Source organism: Balaenoptera ricei, chromosome 20 (assembly GCF_028023285.1).
Source record: "Balaenoptera ricei isolate mBalRic1 chromosome 20, mBalRic1.hap2, whole genome shotgun sequence".
Classification (NCBI taxonomy): domain Eukaryota; kingdom Metazoa; phylum Chordata; class Mammalia; order Artiodactyla; family Balaenopteridae; genus Balaenoptera; species Balaenoptera ricei.
The window spans coordinates 650,762-671,502 of NC_082658.1; the positions used below are offsets into that span (position 1 = coordinate 650,762).

Sequence of the window (20,741 nt, forward strand, 5' to 3'; positions counted from 1 at the left end):
CATAGGCATGGCCTCAAACCTTCTTCCCTCTTCTCCTACACACAGAATACGCTTCTAAGTTGGGGACGGCGTGAAGAATTCATATGGGCCAATTATTTCATTTTAACCAGTGTTCTGGTTTGCGATGTCTAGGAGGCATGCCACAGTAATGTACAGTAATGTGTTTACCCAGATGCTCCTGAGAGCAAACCTCATGGGTGAGGCTGGGCTTGTGAATTACAGATGCCCAATGATGTTTACTGTGAGGGATGGGACTGTACGTGGAGAGCTTAATCCAATGTTCTCTTTATGCCCAAATGGTGTTTTTGATTTTCTCTGTCACTGACATGCTAAGTGTTGGCCCCATGAAGCGCATACATCATAGAACTAAGTAAATCTGCATATTTATGAGGACAATATGCTGGGACAGATGGGGAGACTGAGCGGGTGTAAGAGGAAGTAACAGCACAGCACAAGGTAAAAGCTGACCTCTGCTCTCTTCCAGAAAACACCACCATTTCACAGAGGTTATTACACATTAAAGTAGTGCACAGGGAGAAAGAAAAATGATGGAGCTGCTGCTGACAGCCAGGGAAACGGCTCCGGGAGCTTCAATCTCTCGCTTTCCTGCTACAAACTTTAATTTCAATTTTATCTCTCTGCTTTGTAGCTTTCCAGAGCTTGATCAGTGTAACCAGGGTTACGGGATCTGGGCTGGGTTTCTTTCTCCTCTTTGCATATTGCTAACTTCCCGCCTTGGTGCTACCTAGGAGCTGCTGCTGGGAGCAGGGGGCCGGCCGGCTGCCGGCAGTAGGCTGACCCGCGGTGGCCGGGGCCCGACCCTGCAGCCCCACTGTCCGCCCGAGGCTCCAGGGTGCTGCTCTGCTAGTAGCCACGACGGCTACTGAGCACTGAGCCACGTCTGCAGGAGGACAGCCGCGGAGGTGTGCAGGGCCCATCTTTGGGAATGGCCTCACTGTGGTGCCATCTACACATTTATATTTCTTGTAGGTTACTCGCAAGCACCACGCCAGGGCCCCATAATCGGCTGACTAGCGCTTTGGAAATTATTTTGTCCTCTCTTTAGTTAACCTGTATGGCAGGGCTCAGCAAATGTTTTCTGTAAAGGGCCAGACAGTGAATATTTTAGGCTCTGTGTGTGTCTTGTAACTACTCAGCTCTGCCTTTGTAGCATGAAAGCGGTAGATGCTGGGTAAGTGAAGGGACAGGGCTGTGTCCCAAGAAGACTATTTATGGACCTTGAAATCAGAATTGCATCTAATGTTCGCACGTTACAAAACAGTACTTTGTTTAAACCTTTCTCAGAGCTCACAGGCCATACAAAGCAGGCCAGGCTGCCACCCACTGCCGTGCGCGTTCAAGAACACACTCTGTCACGACAGTGGGTCTCCTGATGCTCTGACAGCTGGACCGGGGGTCTTAACAAGCCAGGACTGTGAGTTACTGTTTTGTGTCTCCAAGTCTCAACATATTGCCTGGTGTGTGTTAAGGAAACCTTTGCTCTAGGCATTCACGGAACTAAACGGAATTAACGCTAAGTCTCTAAGTAGGGCACATCACACGGGGGGGTGCCCCGAATCTACCAGTGGTACCCAGGCCGCTCGGCAGAGGAGGGTGGGGGGCTGAGAGGTCCCCACGTTTTGTCTCTTCCCAGGCGGAAGGCTGGCTCGGACTCCGAGGACCCCGTGTGGTTGGGGGCAGCCCGCGAGGGTCCGTACCACCGTCTGGAAGCAGGAGTGCAGCTGCGTCAGGAACGGGGGCTTGTCCATCAGGGCCAGCACCCGCTTCTCCACCATGGTGCACTCCACGTCGTCATCCTGGATCACCACGTCCTTCTTCAGGATCTTGATGGCGTACAGCTCCTCGGTCCCCTTCCTGTCTGCAAGCATCACCTGCGGGCAGACCGAGGGCGACCTCAACGCTCCAGGCCCACGGCCGGCACGGGGGCGGGGAGCCGGGTCGGGCGGCCGTTCAGGCCGTTCGTGCCCATTCGTCAGTGTTAATAAAGCTCCACCTCATGTGCCGGGTTTGAAATACTGCGCATCGCCGCACGTGGCGTTCCTCAGGCTGCCCAGTTTCTAAGCTGCCAGGGTTTACGCTCCGTGTGGGCTGCTGCCACACGAGGGCGCCACTGCAGCCGCCGAAGGGGTACTCAGCGTTCTCTGCAGGGGTCTCGCATCAGGCACGTATTACAGAGGCATCCTCCGAGCAGAAACGGGACTGACCTCTGTACGCTTCTCACAAGTCAGGAGCCCAGTCCAGAACAAAGGGGGCAGGATCAAACTCAGTTCCTGGCTCTATCATGAGATGTGGGGCCAGAGCAGCAAACGTAGGCACACAGGCCGACCACTGAAGAAACCCAGTTCAGCATCTGTTAATGATCACGTTTGCTTACCGCAAGTCAACATTTACTTTTTAGTTGTGAAAACTACTCAGCCAACATTCTGGAGCACCCACTCCGTCACGCACCCAGGAACGGAGACACACCGGGAGCCTTGTGTGGCTTTTTGGATACAGTTGTTTTTAAAGAAATGGAAGTGGGAAACCACTGAGAAACGTGTGCAGAGCACAGGGAATCTAAAGGGCTGCTCTGGAATCCTCGGGGAGAACAGGACTGACCCCAGCGTTCTCTGCCAAAGCCCGGCCCCGTCGTGGACCCGGTTCTCTTACCTTCCCGAAGCTGCCCTTGCCCAGCACCATGAGGAAGTTGAAGTCGGTGAGTTTCACTCTGTCGAGGTTGTTGGAAGGCTGTCTCCTGTCCTCAGAAGGACTAATGACTTTGTTGCCAGCAGGGCCGAGCTTGGCTTTCTAAACAACAAGCACACATGTGAAAACCGTCAGTCGTTCTCCCAGGGAAAAAAGTGATAGAAAACTCTGTGACGGAGCTGGATACCGTGTGGGAGATGGGATGGGGTGAGAAAAGGAACCAGGGTGATGAAACACGTCTTCCTACCTCCGTGGCTACACTCACCCTAAGGGCAACATTTTCAAAGGAGCAAAGAGTTGCCCGTACCTATCACAAGACGACCCTTTATGTCTTTTTTTAAAAAATTAATTAATTAATTAATTAATTTCTGGGGCAGTGTTGGGTCCTCATTGCTGCACACGGGCTTTCTCTACCTGCGGCAAGTGGGGGCTACTCTTCTTTGCGGTGCGCGGGCTTCTCATTGCAGTGGCTTCTCTTGTTGCAGAGCACAGGCTCTAGGTGCGCGGGCTTCAGTAGTTGCGGCTCGTGGGCTCAGGAGTTGTGGCTCGCGGGCTCTAGAGCACAGGCTCAGTAGTTGTCTTGCATGGGCTTAGTTGCTCCGTGGCATTTGGGATCTTCCCGGTCCAGGGCTCGAACCCGTATCCCCTGCACTGGCAGGCGGATTCCTGAACCACTGCACCACCAGGGAAGCCTGACTCTTTATGTCTTTAACCGAGAATCAAGTCACAGGACTCTGGCAAGGGAGGGTTAATTCTCATCCAGGGATGGAAAGGTTAACTTCTTGCGGAAAACGGGGCTTTGTGACAGTCAATGTAATAAAAGAAATAAACTGTGTACTGATGCTTTCCTTATTTGCAGATTTTCCAATTTAAGATTAATCTGCAGAAACCCATGCAAAAAGGGAGAGTGTGTCCTCCGGAGAAAACCGCTTAAACGGCAGGCTGTGGGCATGATTTATTGCTACTTTAAAAGGCACAGTAAGAAGAACAGAGGGTTGGTTTTTTGTTTTGTTTTTTTTTTAGGTAAAGAGTTGGACTCATGAAGAATGGTGACATGTAAGAGCATCTGGTTTCCCACGAAGCCCACAGTGCTCTCTGCCCCTGAAGAATCCTGGGTCGTGACCCATGAGTTACCCAAAGGAGTTCTCACCCACTAGACTCATCCTGCGTAAAGACCACCCCTCGTTGCTCTCACGGGGAGTTAGAGTCTCAGGTCAGAGGTGAAAGGTGCAGAGAAGGCAAGGCAAGGGGGTCACACGGGGACGTCTGGGTCGGTGGAGGAGCCCGTGGAGAACTGGCGCAGGTGCGGGCTTCCCCACAGGCTGAAATCCTCCTGCCAGGGAGGGGCCGGTCGCCGGCCAGCAGCTGGAAAGGCAGCCCGGAGCCAAACGGCAAAGGCTCTTGCTCTGGCCCTGTTCTTGATGAGGGGGTCCAGCAGATCTGAGGAAGGGCAGCTTTGGCTCCCAAGACGATGGCAGGAGGTGGAGAAGGCTCTCGAGAGCTTTCGTGTAGGACCAGAGCGGCCCCAGCCGTTGGGGGGAAACGCGGGATTACTCCTTTAGCAGCAGAGAAGGCTCTCGAGGACTCATCCACACTCCCCATGCGCGGAAGCCCCTTCACCCGCAGTTACTGAGTGAGCTGCCCGCAGCCGGCACTGCTGGGAGGATCTGCGTCTGCAGAACGAGCCGTCAGCCGCCTGCGGAGCCCCAGGCCCAGCCCCGCGCTCGGCACGAGCTGTGCACTCAGCATTCCGGTCGAAGGAAGAGAGAAATGAGGCCCGATCGTGCTCAGCACATGCTGGGCTGTTGGGTGACGCTTTTCTCTGATCAAAATAACCCATCTGTGGAGAGATCAAACCCTGGGGCTTGAGTGCCAGCTCCGACGAACTGAGTGAACCCATCTAAGTAGAGGCACTGAAACATGGGGGAAAGATGGCCCAACTCTTTTGCTTCAAGGCTGGAAGTATTTAAGGCAGTTGTACTGGGGCCCTAGTGACAGCGCACGTGCGAGGTGGCGGGAAAGACGTGTGAACTGGGGACCGCTGGAAACACGGATGCCCCACAGCAACAAAACCAGAAGGAGAGCTCAGCGGGCCTCGCCGGGGACAACGGGCGGAGGTGTTTTCAGACACACTTGCGAGAAAGAGCCAGGACGCAACCACGGGGGTTACATTCACCCCCCTCAACGGCAGGACCAGCCCTGTCCTCCAAACATCGGCCCAAGAATGATTCCAACCTGATAAGCCTTCTGGTTTGTGCCTAAATTTAGACAGATAATCAGGAAGTTCAAGATGGGAATACCGACTATGCCCCTCTATTCCGTTCTTCCGATGGATGCAAAGAAAAAAGGGATCAGAAAGAGGTACAGAGACTTCAATTTCATCGGGAACTTCATGATGATGTCTGAAAAGGCCCAAATGGCCTCGTGCTTTGAGGTGCCGGAACAGCTGAGGGGCAGCAGGAACATGCCTGCTGCCGCCGAGCGCAGCGGAGGCCCTGGGCAGGCGCCCCGGTGGCCCCAGTGGCCTTGCCCGACCGTCCCTGCTCCTCCCTCCTCTGACGCTTCAACCCCAGTGCAAGAGGGGACACGGGCTGATGCGGCGAGGCCTCCAACCTGACGCCTGTACCAGGGCCGCGGCCTTGGTCTCATTCCAGGGACAGGACACCCCGCTGTCAGGCGCTCGGAGACCTCTGAAGCCCGGATGCTGCTCTGAAATCAGCGTGTGGGGTCTGGGAGGGACGACTGGCCGCGAGCGACCCTGACGCCCAGACGGGCCATGAGCCCGCGGCCACGGTCGGCCCCCAGCGCAGGGAGGCCCCAGCCCCAGGCGGCCGGAGGAAGAAGCGGCCTGGGGCCCTCAGGCAGCGGCCCTGCCCCCGAGTGCAGTTCGCCCCACAGACCCCTCGGCCACAGCCCGCCCCGCCCAGGCTGCCCCCCCACCCCCAGGCCCTGCGGCCATCACAGCTCTGAGCTTTCAAAGCGGCTCTCCGCACGGCAGAAAACCCCACGAGCTCAGAATCTCATTATTCTGGGCGGGCCTGACCTGGGGCTGGAGGAGACCCCGGTGGGCCCCTTGGGCGCCGCGTCTCTCGGGGCGGCAGCGAGGCCTGGGGGCCGGAGGGCGGAGGACCCCATGAGGGGCGTGGGCACTGCCCCGGCCCCCGCCTTCTCACCCTTCCCCCCAGGCTGTCTGCGTGCGGCTCCGCCCTGGCCTCTGTCCCCTCCCCAGGGTCCAGCTCACCTGTCACATCGTCCTGCTCTTCTCCCCCATGGCGCCCTGGTCTCCTCCTAACAGCTCCCAGGGCAACTGGTGAATGTTTTACTGCGTCTTTATGTGTTTAATGTCTCACTCGACAGCTAACCTGTCATGCCAAATCCGCCTTCAGATTCGTCCAGGATCCGCCCTCTCCTCAGGGCCTCCTTCTCGACCTCTCTGGCCAATCCGGTCACCATCCCCCCCTCGCCACTCGCTGGTCTCCCCGCTTCCACCCTACCCCCCGTCTGCTGCCTGCAGGGATCCTGTTCCAGGGGATCCTGTCCTGGTCCCCGACATCCCGTCTGGCGGAGAGAAAGGCCGAGCCCTCCCAGTGGGTGAGGAGACCTGGCCGGGATACCTCGGACCTTAACCGCCACCCCTCTGGCCGTCTGTCCGGCCTCGGGTCTTTGGTTGTCCTTCCCACAGGGGCCTTGCTGTCTGGTTTGTCCCCAAATCCAGCTCAAGCGGCACCCCTGTGTCTTCCTGATGTCTCCATCTGGGGATCTCCAACCTGGGGCCGACACGGTCTGTGACCGGTCCACGTACCCTGAGCCTCTGGCTCTGCACCCCTGTGCTTGCCTGGACTGCCCCACAGCTGCTGTCACGGATGTCACGTCATGTCACATCTCCCCAGCAGGGCTGAGCCCCGTTCCCAGTTGAAATTCTTGTTCTCAAAACCTTGTGGCACAGTCGGCTTCCGGGAGAACCTCAACACACACTTGTACCTTCTTCTTGGATTTGCTCATCTGTCTTCCTCACTAGACTGTGAGACCCTGGAAGACAGGGACCATCTTACTCATCTCTGTATCTTCAGGCCCAGCCGTCGTGGGGCCCGTGAGTCCACACTCACTGAATATCTCATTCACTCACTCAGACACGTGAGTTCACGGGGAGCACTGAGACTGACAGAAGCGGACGAGGCCAAACCGTGAGCTGTACAGTCAGCCTGCAGCTGGGGCTCGTGGGGGAGATGACAAACGTCAACACAGAGAGGCAGCGGCTACCAGGTGGCCGCTTCCGAGAGCTGCCCCGGACGCTGTGCGTCTGGACGTCCACACGTGGTCACAGTTCCTTCCCTCGAGGCGTCGCTGGCCCGGCTGGGGCAGCCACAGGGAGGGGCCGCGAGGGCGTCCCCGCCTTCAGGGAGCATGACCACGTGGTGACCCTCCCCCAAGGCCACGCCAGCCCGGCCAGCAGGCCCTTGCAAGAGCTTCTCTGCAGGGACACGCCTCCAGCGAGAGGACCCGCTGGGATCCTGGACTGAAGAACAGCAATGACCTTCTGAGCCCCACCGGCCTCCCAGCAGGACAGAGAGACCTGCCCTTCCCGGCCTGCGTACTGTTGACAGAACTCCGGTTGTCAGGAACGTAATTCAGACGCCACCAGGAGCGCAAGCAAAATCAATATATGTCCAGCGAGAGAGGGCCTCACGGCAGAGCTGTGGGCAAACCCATGAGGCATCAGAATAATCGTGCTGACATCTCTCGCTCACAGCAACGTAAACACGACCCGGCCCAGTCCGATGCCCTGCGGGGTCCGTGAGCAGCTGGGAATACAAATCACGGAGACGAGAAAGCCGGCTGCCTCCCGAAGGCTGAGATTCAGAGGAGAGAGACCACCACCAGGGCTGCTGAAGCTCCCTGCTGAGAAAGCTCAGATCTTGAGCGAAGAAAGCTGACGGAGGGCCGGGCTCTGAGCCGCAGCCGATGGCATGGAGCTGCAGTAAGGCGCCGTCCTCCACCCCCGCACGTGGGGCGCCTCGCAGCCCTGACGTCCTGTGTTAACTTCTCTAGCGAGCAGCAGCCCAGAGTTCGCAGCCTGAGTCCCAGCTCAGCACACACAGCGTGTGGCCGGGGACAAGCCGCTGAGCCCCTCGGAGCCTCTGGTCCGTCCTCTGTAAGACGGCATGATCCTGCTGGCCTTCCTCTCGCCGGGCTCTTGGGAGGAGCGGATGCCAGGACGTCTGGCACGGTAACTGGTACCCAGCAAGGGCTCGACGTGTGGCACCTCTCATTCTTCTTCCTAGTCACCTCCATTTTCCCAAGAGGGCCTAGTGGAGCCCCAGCGCAGAGTCTCTGCTAAGCACACGGTGGGTCCTCAGAACCCCCGGGTCCTCGTGTGTGACTTCAGAACACGGTAGCATGTATTCCACAAGTATCTGTGTGTCCGTCATGCCTCAGACATGGGGGCTAGGTGCTGAGGAAACCAGAGCAATAAGTAGCCTCTCCTCTGAAGAACTTGCAGTGCAAAGGTCCTGTGGTCCGTGGACCAGCCACATCAGCACCATCAGGCGGCCTGTCAGAAATGCAGCCTCTCCACCCCACCCCAGATCTACCGGATCAGAACATGCTTTTTCAACAAGACCCTCAAGTGATTCCTGCACATATTTAAAGCTTGAGATGTGCTGATCTAAGACAATCGAAATGTTTCTCCCCCAGATTCAATGATCCCAAGACTGTTTTCACCTCTAAAAACCTTCAATTATCATATAAATCAAGGGCAGCTCTGGAAAGAGCCCCTGACTTGGATTCTAAAGAGCTTGCATCAAATCTTGGCCTTATCCCATATTCGCTGTGTGAGCCTGGGCAGATTACACGGCCTCTCTGGGGCTTGGGGGGCGAGAAGACCTCTACATCCCTGGGCGATGCTGCAGATGAAACGAGGAACCCTTTTCGAGAGCCACCACCGCAGCTCCGCACAGCACACCCTTCTCCTTTGCCCCGGGAGGGAGACACTGTCAGTGCCTGACCCCAGGCTCCTGGCACACACCTGCTCCCTGACGGCGGGTCGAAGGCCTCTGTGAGCAGCTGCAGGCCGCCTGGGTCAGGGTTCTGCCTGCCTGGTGCATGGGCCGGAAACCCTGTGCCCCGTGGGTATGTGTCGGGGCTGCAGACAGGCTCCCCAGGGGCTCGGGACCTGCGGGGAGGTCGAGGCACGTCCCCGGGGGCTTCCGTGCCCTCCTGGTGGGCAGGACAGGAAACGGGTCTCAGCTCCAACTGCTCAGCCCGATTTCTGGAGAATCCTATGCAGCCCCCGAAGAGGCTGGGCCAGGACTAGGTGCAGGAAAAGACCTCGACTTATTAAAACGGCATAGAAAGTTATAAAAGAGGAAATAAAAATGGAAACTATGTATAGTGCTGCAGAATAGAATAGTGACTTTAAATGCTGAAGCTTTAGTGTGCCCTTTTTTTTTTTTCAATTAGACTGAAACACAGCATGGTTTACTGGCTATGATTAAACAACTGAGAACCCAGGATCCTCAGGCTCCTTGAAAGATGGCATATCAGCGTGAGGCCCGGCCTGGCGTCATGGTGCTAACTGGATTACCGGGACTCGAGACCAGGCAGCACTGTTTCCCCATCGGAAAACTTACTAATAGCCAACATGTGTCTCATTTTACGCGACAGACATACTCTGGTAAAGTCATAACCGTTTGCCATCATTGAAGGGGTTCACAATGTAAAGGACTCCTAGTGTGGCGTTTCTGTAAATCACACAGAGTGAGTAGGAATACTGTAGAGGCTCCCAGTGGGTCCATCCTGCGACCACACAGCCTTTGGGGAACCCTCTGAAGTTTGCTTTCACGTTTAACTTCATTCTAGTCGTTCCTATTTGGTAAACGTGCTTTCGATAACACACATAGTATTTGTTAGCATAGTAGAAAATATGGCTTTGATGAATATATTTATCGTAGATGTTTGCAAAGTGTAGAGAGAGGAATCTGACGACAGAAGGTTCTTCCTATTCTAAGATCCCGAAGGCAGACAGGCCAACAATGACCAGGTGTAGGGGCAGAAGAATAACTGTAAATTTCTTCTACAGTTTTTTTTTTCCGCTATAAAAATGTTCTGTGTCTGTATCTGTGCATCTGAACACCCTTGGCAACGTAAGACTGATGGTGTTTTGGTGCTGTTCCATCAACCAGGGCGTGGGTAACAGAAAGAGCCAGGCCGTGTATAACCACGGGCTCCGTGGGTAACAGAAAGAGCCAGGCCGTGTATAACCACGGGCCCCACACAGCGTCTTACCTCTAAGGTGACGTGTTCCCCGCAACCAGAGCAACGTTAATTACCTATCACTTACGTGTGGAATCTAAAATACGACACAAATGAACTTATCTACGAAACAGAAACAGACTCACGGACACAGAGAACAGACTGGTGGTCGCCGAGGGGAACGGGGTGGGGGAGGGAGGGACTGGGAGTTTGCAGATGCAAACTATTATATAGAGGATGGATAAACAACAAGGTCCTACTGTAGAGCACAGGGAACTATATTCAATATCCTATGATAAACCATCATGGAAAAGAACATAAAAAAAAATACATATGTATAACTGAATCACTTTGCTGTACAGCAGTAATTAACATAACATTGTAAATCAACTATACCTTAATAAAATAATTTTTTTTTTTTTAAAAAAGAGAAATCAAGTGGTTTCAGGAGAAGAAAACCACAAAGGAAAGCGTTTTCCATGACACTGTTAACGGAGTATGTCCTGTGTATTTCTCATAAGCCACAAGTCACATCTATTACCTCGACTCAGTAAGCGGGCAATGGGCTAAGATGATGTTACTTAATGGGCATTACAGCCTCCTGGGTGGCACAGTCAGAGTAAATAAAACGCCTGCTGTTCTCTGGCTAAATAATTTTTCATCTTCTGGAACATGGCACGCATGCTTGCTGCCCGAGGGTCTCTGCACTTTCTCCTTCTCTGCCCACACGGGCAGGGCATTCTCCCATCTCTGCTCACGTGACGCTTGAACCTCAAGGCTTCAACATGGCAACCTGTCGTCCCTCAAGCTCTTCTCACTGCCTGTTTATATATTTCTCTTCCTCCCTTTGTCAGAAGGAGGGCGGGAACCGCATCTGTTCTGTTCACTGATGTGTCTCCAGTGCCCAGGAGGGAGTCCAGGGCGGGGTGATCCTCAAATACTTCTAGACTGAATGCAAGGATTGGGGAAGGCAATTCCTTCTAATATAAAACTTTATAAAAGGCAGAGTTTTTGCTTTTAAATAATTTCTATAAGAATGCTGCTTCTTGTTATAAACGTAATATGTGTTCAGTTTAGAAAATTTAATAGGCATGGATAAGTTAAAAAAAAACAATTTAAAATATCCATTATTTTACCACAAGATAATCACTGTGAACATTTTGTGAGATACGCTTCTAATCCTCTCTCCTCGTGTTTTCTTATATGACCTGCACACAATTCTATTGTTTGTGACCTGTCTTTCCCCTGTGTATGATGTGACCTTTTTAAGCTACAGGCGCTCTTCTACCGTGTGGCTTTAGGGACTGTATGATGCCCCCCGCATCACCGTGTGGCTCTCTTGCACTTGATCTAACTAGTCCCCTACTGTTGGACACCTAGCTTGTTTCCAATTTTCACTGTCATCAACGTGCAGATGAACAACTTTGTAATCCAAATCTCTGTGCACAACCCCAATCTCCCCAGGATAGGTTCCTGCTGTGGAATTGCCAGGTCAAGGGGTCCTGGTATTGCAAAGGCTGGTACACAAGGCCGGACATTCAAATCTGGCCAAGGAAAGTCAGAGAGAAAGGGGGGAAACCCAAAGCCTCAGGGAAGACTCATTCCTGAAGGCAGGATCTTGGTTTCTTTTAGGTCCCGTGCCTAATTCCGTGGTTGGAATCCCTAATAGCACTTCCTTTTCAGATTTGGCTTGGTCTATGTGCTCTATATCAGCCGCCAAGACAGAAGCACATCTTCACCTCCAGATAACATGGAGAGCAGTCTTGGGAGAGAAGTTAATTGGTTCAGAGGGTTTAACAGTGGTTCTTAGGTAAGCGAACCCCTCAAGTCACCCCACCTCCCCATCACGGCAGTACAATCCAAACTGCAACTGCAACCTCCCTGCAACCTGTGTCCTCCTACACACCTGTGTCGACATCTGCCCACTGGAGTTCTCTCCTGGATTTGGGAATCACGGGGAGACAGCAAATCACAGGTGTGTGCCATTCAGCTGCGGGCAGGGGCCTCAGAACCAGAGCCCGGCAGCCACGGAAGGTCCTTGAAAAGGTCAGACCTGCCTATGGTCCACTGGAAGATGCTTCTGCCCAGAAAGCCAACTCTGCTCCCTAGGGCCACGGAGCTGGGTCGTGACTGCTCCGGGCGGGGGGAGAGAAGAATGCTACCCTCCTCTACATCAGTCCTTGAAACAGGGCCCTGGGTCATCCCGCAGAGGGTCATCCCCCGGCGCTAAGACTGAGGCAGCTTTTAGTATTTGAAAGGAAGTTGGAAATAAGCTCATCAAGGCCAACCGTGTTACAGCTGAGGAGGCTGAGGCCAGGGGGCCTGGTGGAAGTGTCTAAATCAATTTTCCTCCCTGGCTTCTGAATCCAGAACTCTGGTCTTTGAATTCAGTGTTCAATCCTCCTATATCTATCTAGGATAGGCAAACGTTTTCCACAAAGGAACGGACAGTAAGTATTTTCTTTGCAAGCCAAATACTGTTTCCGTCGTAGCTACTCAGCTCTGCCGTTGCAGTGTGAGAGCTACGTGAATGAACGGGTGAACGAGCGTGGCTGTGCTCCAATAAAACCTTATTTACAGAAACAGGCAGCAGCCAGAATCTGGCCTGTGGGCCGTAGTCTGCCTACTCTTGCCCTCAATCTCGCAGGTTCCCAAATCGCTCATCCTCATTTGCAGTTAGATTTAAACACAACGTCTCGCTCCTTGCTAAGCCAGCAGAACGGCAACAATTAAGGACCTCAAATGCACTTGAATCACGTTACTACTCAGCCTCTTCCACGACCAGCACAGGAAAAAGCTGCTCTGCGGCCAAACAGCGTAGTGAGTGGAGTTACTTGTTCGGCAGAGCAAAAATTTCTGGGGAGACCACATTAAGTCATTTTCTGAATGAGAAGTATTTTAACGGACACATCCACTGAGGCTGTAGCTGCTGCCGGACTCGCAGGCAGCCGGCAGGCCTCTGTTGTCACGGCAACCGAGCCACACTCTCGGGAGACACGCCGGACCGGTGACACAGCAGCACTTTGCCCAGCAAAACCGGTGACACATCAGCACTCTGCCCACCGCGGAAAATGTAAAGCGTCTGGTTCATCTGGAACCGAGTGTTACACACCTCTCTCTAGTGTCCGGCTGTGTTGTTTTTCTGCGGGCAACCTAGATTCCCCCCCGTCTCCCAGATTCGTCCGTCGATTGCCGACACACACCTCAGGCAGGCTCATCCACGACCATCAGGTTGTGATAGCACGACTGGTCTCACCTGCTACAAAGGTCCTGGAAAGGCTGCCGACCTTAGTTCTCCCCAGTGGCTGAGGATCCAGACTTACGTGAGGAGCTGGAACCAAAGACTTTATCCTTTCTAAGTTGTTCCGTCTGGAAAAAGACCGTCTTTCTCTGACCAGGGAGCTGAGGGCACACACCCGTCTAATGCCAACCTCAGAGGAAACCCTAACGGGAGTGCTCACAGCCACAGCATATTACTGGTAGAGGATTTGGGGCACTTAGTAATTTTGTGAAACCTGTATCCTTCTCTTGCTAAAAACGCACCCCCCTCTGGGATCAACAGGGCGCTGGCTTTGTAAGTCGGCTGGGGCAGGGTCAGAACCGAATGAACTCATGATGCCATCAAAGTAAATGATTTTCCAGACTGCCGGCAACATTGCTTAGAAGTTGGGGAGCCTTCTCTGTGCTAAGAAAGCAGAGTAGATATGAAGCGGGCTGGACTCGGCAAGAGGGGGCTGCAGGAACCACTGGGACCTCGAGGAACCCCGGGCCCCCTCCCCTTTGCAGGACCATGACAATTCCCTAAAATCAAGGAACAGCTGGGAGCCCCAAGAGGGAACCTCATCTTCACGCCCATCAAAAAATAAAGAGGTGCAGTAAAGCTCACTGCTATCTTCTGGGTGCAGGTTTTTGTGGACTCCTTTATTTGCAAATCTTTACTGCCCTCTTGTGGTATTTATTTTCTGGACTGATTGCATTTTGACTGGACCCTTAGCAGAAATACGCCCAAGTTGACTAGTCTGGCCCACAGAGGTAAAGTTCCCTTAAATGCTGCAAAATGGCACAAATAAGCTGCAAATTCTACCTTCCCAGCTCTACCTTTACAGAGGATGACTCAGACCTCTCATGTGAGAACAAAGCCTTTGCGCGATGCCTATGGAAACGTGTGCTGATGCCCGAGTACGTTTCAGAATCGCCACGTGCATGATTTCTAGAAAACAACAAAAACCAACCACTTTTAGACGTCTCTGTGTCCTGAATCTCTTGCCAAACCTCTGACTGGGCCCAGACTCTGCAAACCACAGATGCAAAACGTGGTGACAGGGAGGCTGTGAGGGTCAAGGGGGGTGGTGGGTGTGGTCCCCCGAGACCCGCTGTGTCTATCTTACAGGCAGAAGCACAGAATAACCTGGGAAATAAAGAAATGAGGAGAGTCACAGGAGGGCAGAATTCAGTGAAATGGCCACCCCTGGGGAAATTCAACTGGCGTTAAGCGATCACAGAATGTCAGCTCCCGAGAAACAAACAACAACAAAAACCCAAACCGTAACTAGCGATAAAGCCCAGATCCCTGGGGAGAGTTCCAGACATTTCATCGCCGTTCAGCTGCTGCAGGCAAGGTGGGAAGGACTGGGCACCTAGCAAAAGAGGTTGGAAACTTGATCCCCATGGAGGGATCAAGAAAGAAAAGAATATGATCCTTTCCCTAAAACGCTGAATAAGTTTGCTCAATTACTCAACTTAAATTTTTTCTAAGACGCCTCTAATTGACAGCAGCAAGCATTTTGAAAGCGGGACCGACTGCAATTAAATTTAGCACAGCATTTCCATAATCGTTGATTTCATCCTAGCTTCGCTGAGCGTTTTAAACTGCACCAGTCTTTGAAAAGGAGGGACCTAATTATAGCTCAATGGGACACCTGCTTCCAAGAGGGGCTGCAGCTGCGCTGTTCTGGGCTGTCCCCTCACGCCACCGCCCCACGTGGTAATCGGCTGACAGGGGACCTGGGGGGCGACCCGGATGGGAAGGACCAGCTCCGGCTCTGCTGACCTCTCCGGGGCCTCGGTTCCTTCATCTGTAAAACGGACTCCAATTCCCCACCTCCTCCTGTGTGGGGACCCCTGCCCCGCTTACTCAGGAGCTGCTGTACCAGGAGGAGGATTCCACCCCGAGGCCATGGCACAGAGGACGCGAGGGGACAAGGAGGAGCCTCCCCAGGGACTGGGACCTCCCAGCCACCCTCAGGAGACGCGGCCGGCAGCCCAGGGCGTCTGCTCTGAGGGTCTCGCTTCCAGGCCCGGAGGAGGCCCTTGAGGACGAGCTTCGTGGGAGAGGGTGTCTCTGCCCCGGAAGCGGACGGGACTCTTGTGTCAACAGGCCGGGGGAGAGCCAGTAAACGTAAGTGAGTTCAGTTACTGTGACGCCAGGGGTCCCCACAGGCTGCCGGGACCCGGGGAAATGTAGCTCGAAAAAGGACCAGGCCCGGTGAGGACCGAGATCGCGGCTGGGTCGCCCCCCTACACCCGCCCCTCTCCGGGGCCGCTGGCCGCACGCTTCTCTCCAGACGTCCACCGAGGGCACTGGTCCCGGGTGCCAGCCGTGGACTGACTACCGACAGGGCTACTTTCAGAAAAAGCCACAAGGAAAAGATCGGCTCACGAGCCAGCGAGGCTGCTGCCATGAGAAGAGATGTGAACGAGCGACGGGACCCCACTGCCACCGCCGGGTCAGGGTGACCTCCCCACATCCAGGTGACATTTCCCTTCTCAGGTAGAGTCATCTGGGTTTCTTGTCCTAAGACCCCATAACAAAAGGTGCAGGAAACATAAAACACACACCCAGCGCAAAGCGAGCTGGCAAAGAGGCTTTGCGGCCGGCACCTCCTGCCCCTGTTTTTAGGTGACCTCCGGGCAGGAGGGTCTCCCTGCTCAGCTGCAGGCGGGGGCCGACACCGCTCCCCCGGGAAGGGCTCCGTGTGCCGGATGCACCTGGGGCCCCGACTCGGGCCCACGAGCCGCTGAGAAAGTCCAACAAAGGCAGGTTCCTTTAACTCCGTGACAGCCTCTCAGGGAACAGCGATGCACAGGGGCACGTCCACTGGGGCTGGAGCCCTGAGCCCTGAGCCCTGGAGCCCTGAGCCCTGAGCCCTGGAGCCCTGAGCCCTGAGCCCTGAGCCCGGAGCCCTGAGCCCTGGAGCCTGGAGCCCTGAGCCCTGGAGCCTGGAGCCCTGAGCCCTGAGCCCTGAGCCCTGGAGCCCTGAGCCCTGAGCCCTGGAGCCCTGAGCCCTGAGCCCTGAGCCCTGAGCCCGGAGCCCTGAGCCCTGAGCCCTGGAGCCTGGAGCCCTGAGCCCTGAGCCCTGAGCCCGGAGCCCTGAGCCCTGGAGCCCTGGAGCCCGGAGCCCTGAGCCCTGAGCCCTGAGCCCTGAGCCCTGGAGCCCTGAGCCCAGAGCCCTGAGCCCGGGGCCCTGAGCCCTGAGCCCGGGGCCCTGAGCCCGGGGCCCTGAGCCCTGAGCCCTGAGCCCGGGGCCCTGAGCCCTGAGCCCTGAGCCCAGGGCGGGACGCAGGGAGGATGCCGAGAACGACGGCGGCGGCAGGCACATCTCGGTGCGCCTCGTTCTGAGCACTTGTTACACTTCCCCGTCTAAGCCTCTGCCCGACTCTAGGAGGTGGTACTTGAATCGTCCCCATTTTAGACCTGGACACACTGAGGGGAGTAGGATGGCCGCGTGGCTTGGGCTGGCGGGGCTGGGTTTGAACCCGGGCAGCCTGGCGCTCCGGAAGTTTGGGTGAGAGCAGTGCCGCCAGCCGGCGGGGGAGGACAGTCCTTCTGGAGGGGACGGCCCTCCCCGGAGCTGGAGGGGCCTCGGTCACCGGCCAGGAGGGGCCCAGGGAGGTGAAGCCCTCACTCTAGTCCTTTCTTCTCCTTTCTCTCTATTTCCCTTTCCAGCCACATCTGAGTTTCGCACCAGCTTTTCCTGTCCGTTGGGAAACGCAGCCCCGTAATCTGTGTATTATTTCTCCGTGGAATAACGAAGTTTCCAGTATAGTAACAGAGACAGAACCACGTTGTTCAGGCACGTCACAGCACTCAGAAGGCCTCTGGGTCACGATTAGGATCCGAGGACCAAGTGTGAGTCCAGCTCGTCAGAGGAGGGAGAGGGGCCCTCATTTGAAATGACGGATGTCAGACAGCAGGCGATCTGTCTGTCTGTCTGGGAGCAGGAGCTGACTCCGCCCCCGGGATGATCCAGGGGCGTCTGCCTACTCTGAGGACACAGGGTGTTTTCACTCGGTGGGGGGGCGGTGACACCGCCCAGGGGCTCAGCATATTCAGGAGTGGCCGACTTCTGGAGATGTTCCTCGGAAGCGGACACGCCACGTCGTGTGACAAGGTTTTAAAACACACACAACAGGACGGCAGCGACATGACAGCTACCACACTCTGCAAAGACCTGTGAAACCTCAAAGAATATTGTTTTCCTCCCCATTTCCAGTCACCTGGGTCACTAATCTCTTGTGGCCCCTTCAGGAGACATGCCTGTAGTGTCAGGTACAAGTTCTGGAGATGAGAAACTTCAAAAACATGATTTATCAGATGTTTTCTTTAGTACAGTGTTTTTGAAAGACTATTAATGTTGATTCTAGCTTCAGGTAGGGGTGGGATTTCTCCTTGCAAATTTTGTACCCAAGTGTTCGAGCGTTTAAATTTTCCACTCGCTTCTAATATGAATATGCTGTAACAATCTCAGGCTAATTTAAATTATTAACAAAAGCAATACACTGAGAACACAGCTGGTATGTGGCCCTAACCAGCTCCCCAAAAGACAGCGGTGTTGTCAGAAATGACAATAGAGCAGATTTTTAAAATAATTTACATGCAAGTTGCAAAATTCCATTGGATCCTTTGGGGACAGAATGGTTGATTAGGTTACAACAATTAAATGAGTTGGGAAGAAATGAGAAAAAAATGGAATAGAGGTAGGAGTATGAAGCCAGGCATGCAGAACATCAGAACAATTTGATGATTTCAGCCCATGACATATTTACACTGATCTTGCAGATCGGCACACACACGTAGTGCAAGTACGTCGCACTGACTGCATGCTAATGTAGGTGTATGCCTAGATCAGATTGGAAATGGGTCTTGATATGTGATTAGAAATATGTATTACCAGAAAGAAAGGAAAATGTGTTGTCAGTTTACAGATGCACTCTTTCCGTTCATGTGCTGCTTTCCAAATTGGCTTGAACTTCTCATGAATCACTCATAGGAGATTTCACTATTTCCCTGGCAAAACTTTAAAGGCACCTAATCTGAAGATGGGGGAGGACTGGAGTATCCTCTGGGTGGTCGACACACAAGCGTTCTCCGTGCTGGGGCGCCGTGGCCGTCTGGACAGGACACAGTGGGCACGAGTTTCTAGCTATCAGGACACACAGTGCATCCTTCAGAGGGGGGGGCACGGCTGGGGGCGCAGGCAGGGGGGCCACAGAAAGCGGGCAAATGTTTTTGTGGGAGGGAAGGCGGGAGACGACAGGGTGACGGAAGCACTATCTCTAAGAGGCGGATGTGACGCCCAGGGAAAGGCAGGAGAGGGAGAAAGACCGCGGGGTTAGCAGGGCAAGTGCTGGCTACACAGGAGGACGGCAAAGTGAGTACCGCGCACCGCAGGCCCCACCGACGACGCAGACAAAGAGCAGGGGAGAGACGGCGGGAAGGCAGGTGCGCAGCGCTCGGTGCTTGTGGCTGCAGGTCTGCCGTGGCCCCTGCAGGGCCGGGAACTAACCCTTCCCCGGTGAACCGTGTCAAACCACAGGGGCCATGACCCTTCTCTCCTCTTCCTCGCGGCGCCTGTGCGGCCAGACGTGGCATCATGGCAACAGCTCCACAATGTTCACGTGTTTCCTTTGCTTTTGGCCAATCCGCGGGACGGGGTGATGGGACACAGGGGTGCTGGTTAGTCGAGTGTTTGCGGTGCTAACAGCCAGTTACCAGGTCGCTTTATACACAGATCGCTGTTACTCCATCAACAAGAATAAAACCAAACCCACTTGCCACTAAAACTATGTGTAACAACATGCACTTTTTCTTGGTGATTCAGAAGGCCCAAGGTTACTGGCGAAACATAAAATCGTTGGGCAACTCGTTAGCCAAGTTCTGGTTGACCAAATGCCAGGTATCCACCAGGTTTGACTCTTCAGGCGGACATCCGTTCACCTTTCAACTTCTAAAATAACCCATCATGACTGGAAAACTTTACTTTTCTCAAGTACTAATGTGAGAAAAGCAAGCTGAGACCATCTTAACAGAGAATTCTACACAAACAGTCATGGGATTCATTCTCCAAGTTCATACAGCGTGTGGGTCAGCTGCTGGGAGAAAATGTGAGGGAGGCTGATTTTCTGAACCCAAATTCCGCAGCCTGAAAGGGTCACGACAGCCCTGATCCTGAGCAGAGAGGAGACTAGAGACAAGTGGATGATATTTTGTGCTCGGAAGGCTTTGCCCACAAAGACAGGACACTGGGCAGCTTGTGAATTTCCCACCTGTTTTCGACAGGTCTGGATCAATGATCTTCTATTACATCTTATAATTATGGCCCTTTAAATCTGTAATCACAAATCTATTTATAATTATTCTCAAAATAGGGCATTTTATTCCAATCCCCAAAGCTCTATTTTAGGCTAGAGATCTTAATCCACATCAAGATGAAAAGGAACTAACAAGAGAAACAAAACATTCTCACTGGAATCCTGGTGCTGGAAAGAGCTGCGGATGAAGTTCAAGCTTGCCTTTCTCTCCTGTAGCTTCTGATAGAGTTGCCCAATCTCTGCCTGAATACCTCGAGGTAGCGAGGTCTCCAGATTGGCTGAGATGCCTGGGGACGTCTGTGACACAGCTTTAGGGGGTCACACCTCCAACTTCCATCTGTGGCAGCGGACAAAAATCCCCCAGCAGGGACCCTTCTGTGCAAGCGTCGTGCAGCCTGCAGCCTTCCAGCCGCTACCGGGCAGTTATTCTTAGACTTAAATGGACCCAGAAAGAACTCTAAGCTGTTTCAAGCTTGGCTATAACAAACCAACCCAAATCTCCTTTAAAAGAAAAATAAAAGGAAAGGCTTATGCAGTCAATCAGCCAGAGAGTCTGCAGGAGCCCCGAGGGAGCCTTCCTGGACCGCACGCCTGGATGTCAGGGTGGGCGGGGAGGAAGCAAAGTGTCCCTGCTCAAAGTGGACACGGTCAGTGTCGGCTGCAATTAGCCTAAATGTTAACCACCTGGTTTTCAATGAAGCGCTGAAGACACAGCAGTGCTGAATTCGCTCAGCTCCTGAGCGAGGACACTCCGTGACCCCACCTGTCTGTTGGTTTCACGCCTGGGAAGAGGAACAACCAAGGCCAAGGTCTTGAAAGGCAAGGCGACCGCATCCATGGAAACAAAACCATCAGCAAAAGCAAAACAAAACTCCCGAGAGCACCCCGGTCACAGGCTCCTGGGCCTCATTTTGGGAGCCACCGTGGTGAGCCCTCTGAAGCCTCCGTGTCCCCAGGCCTCGTTCCTGCCACGTGACACCAAGCCAGTCACCATCTTTTCAGTGGTGAGGCTGCATCAGCGTCTCGAGAGCCGGACAAAGAACTGACCTGTGGCCTGAGTCATCTAGGTTAGCTGCCGGGCGTGGGCTAAGGAGAGAGGGTCAGGACTGTTACCCACAGAGTGGAGACACGGTAGAAGCTTTCACATCCCGTTACAACTCAGCAACGTCCTTAGCAACAAGGTTCACGTCTTA

At 54.1% G+C, this 20,741-nt stretch overlaps 1 protein-coding gene across 6 annotated transcripts in view; it reads right to left on the bottom strand.

The window, feature by feature from the left end:
* Positions 1–20,741, bottom strand: part of PRKCA (protein kinase C alpha) — a 363,797-nt gene that overhangs the window by 43,509 nt on the left and 299,547 nt on the right. For all 6 annotated transcript variants that reach the window (XM_059908847.1, XM_059908845.1, XM_059908843.1 and 3 more), the window contains 2 exons: positions 2,671–2,808; positions 1,719–1,892 (listed from right to left, as the gene is read on the bottom strand). In XM_059908847.1, coding sequence (XP_059764830.1) covers positions 1,719–1,892; positions 2,671–2,808 — 312 coding nt within the window. The remainder of the gene's footprint in view (positions 1–1,718; positions 1,893–2,670; positions 2,809–20,741) is intronic.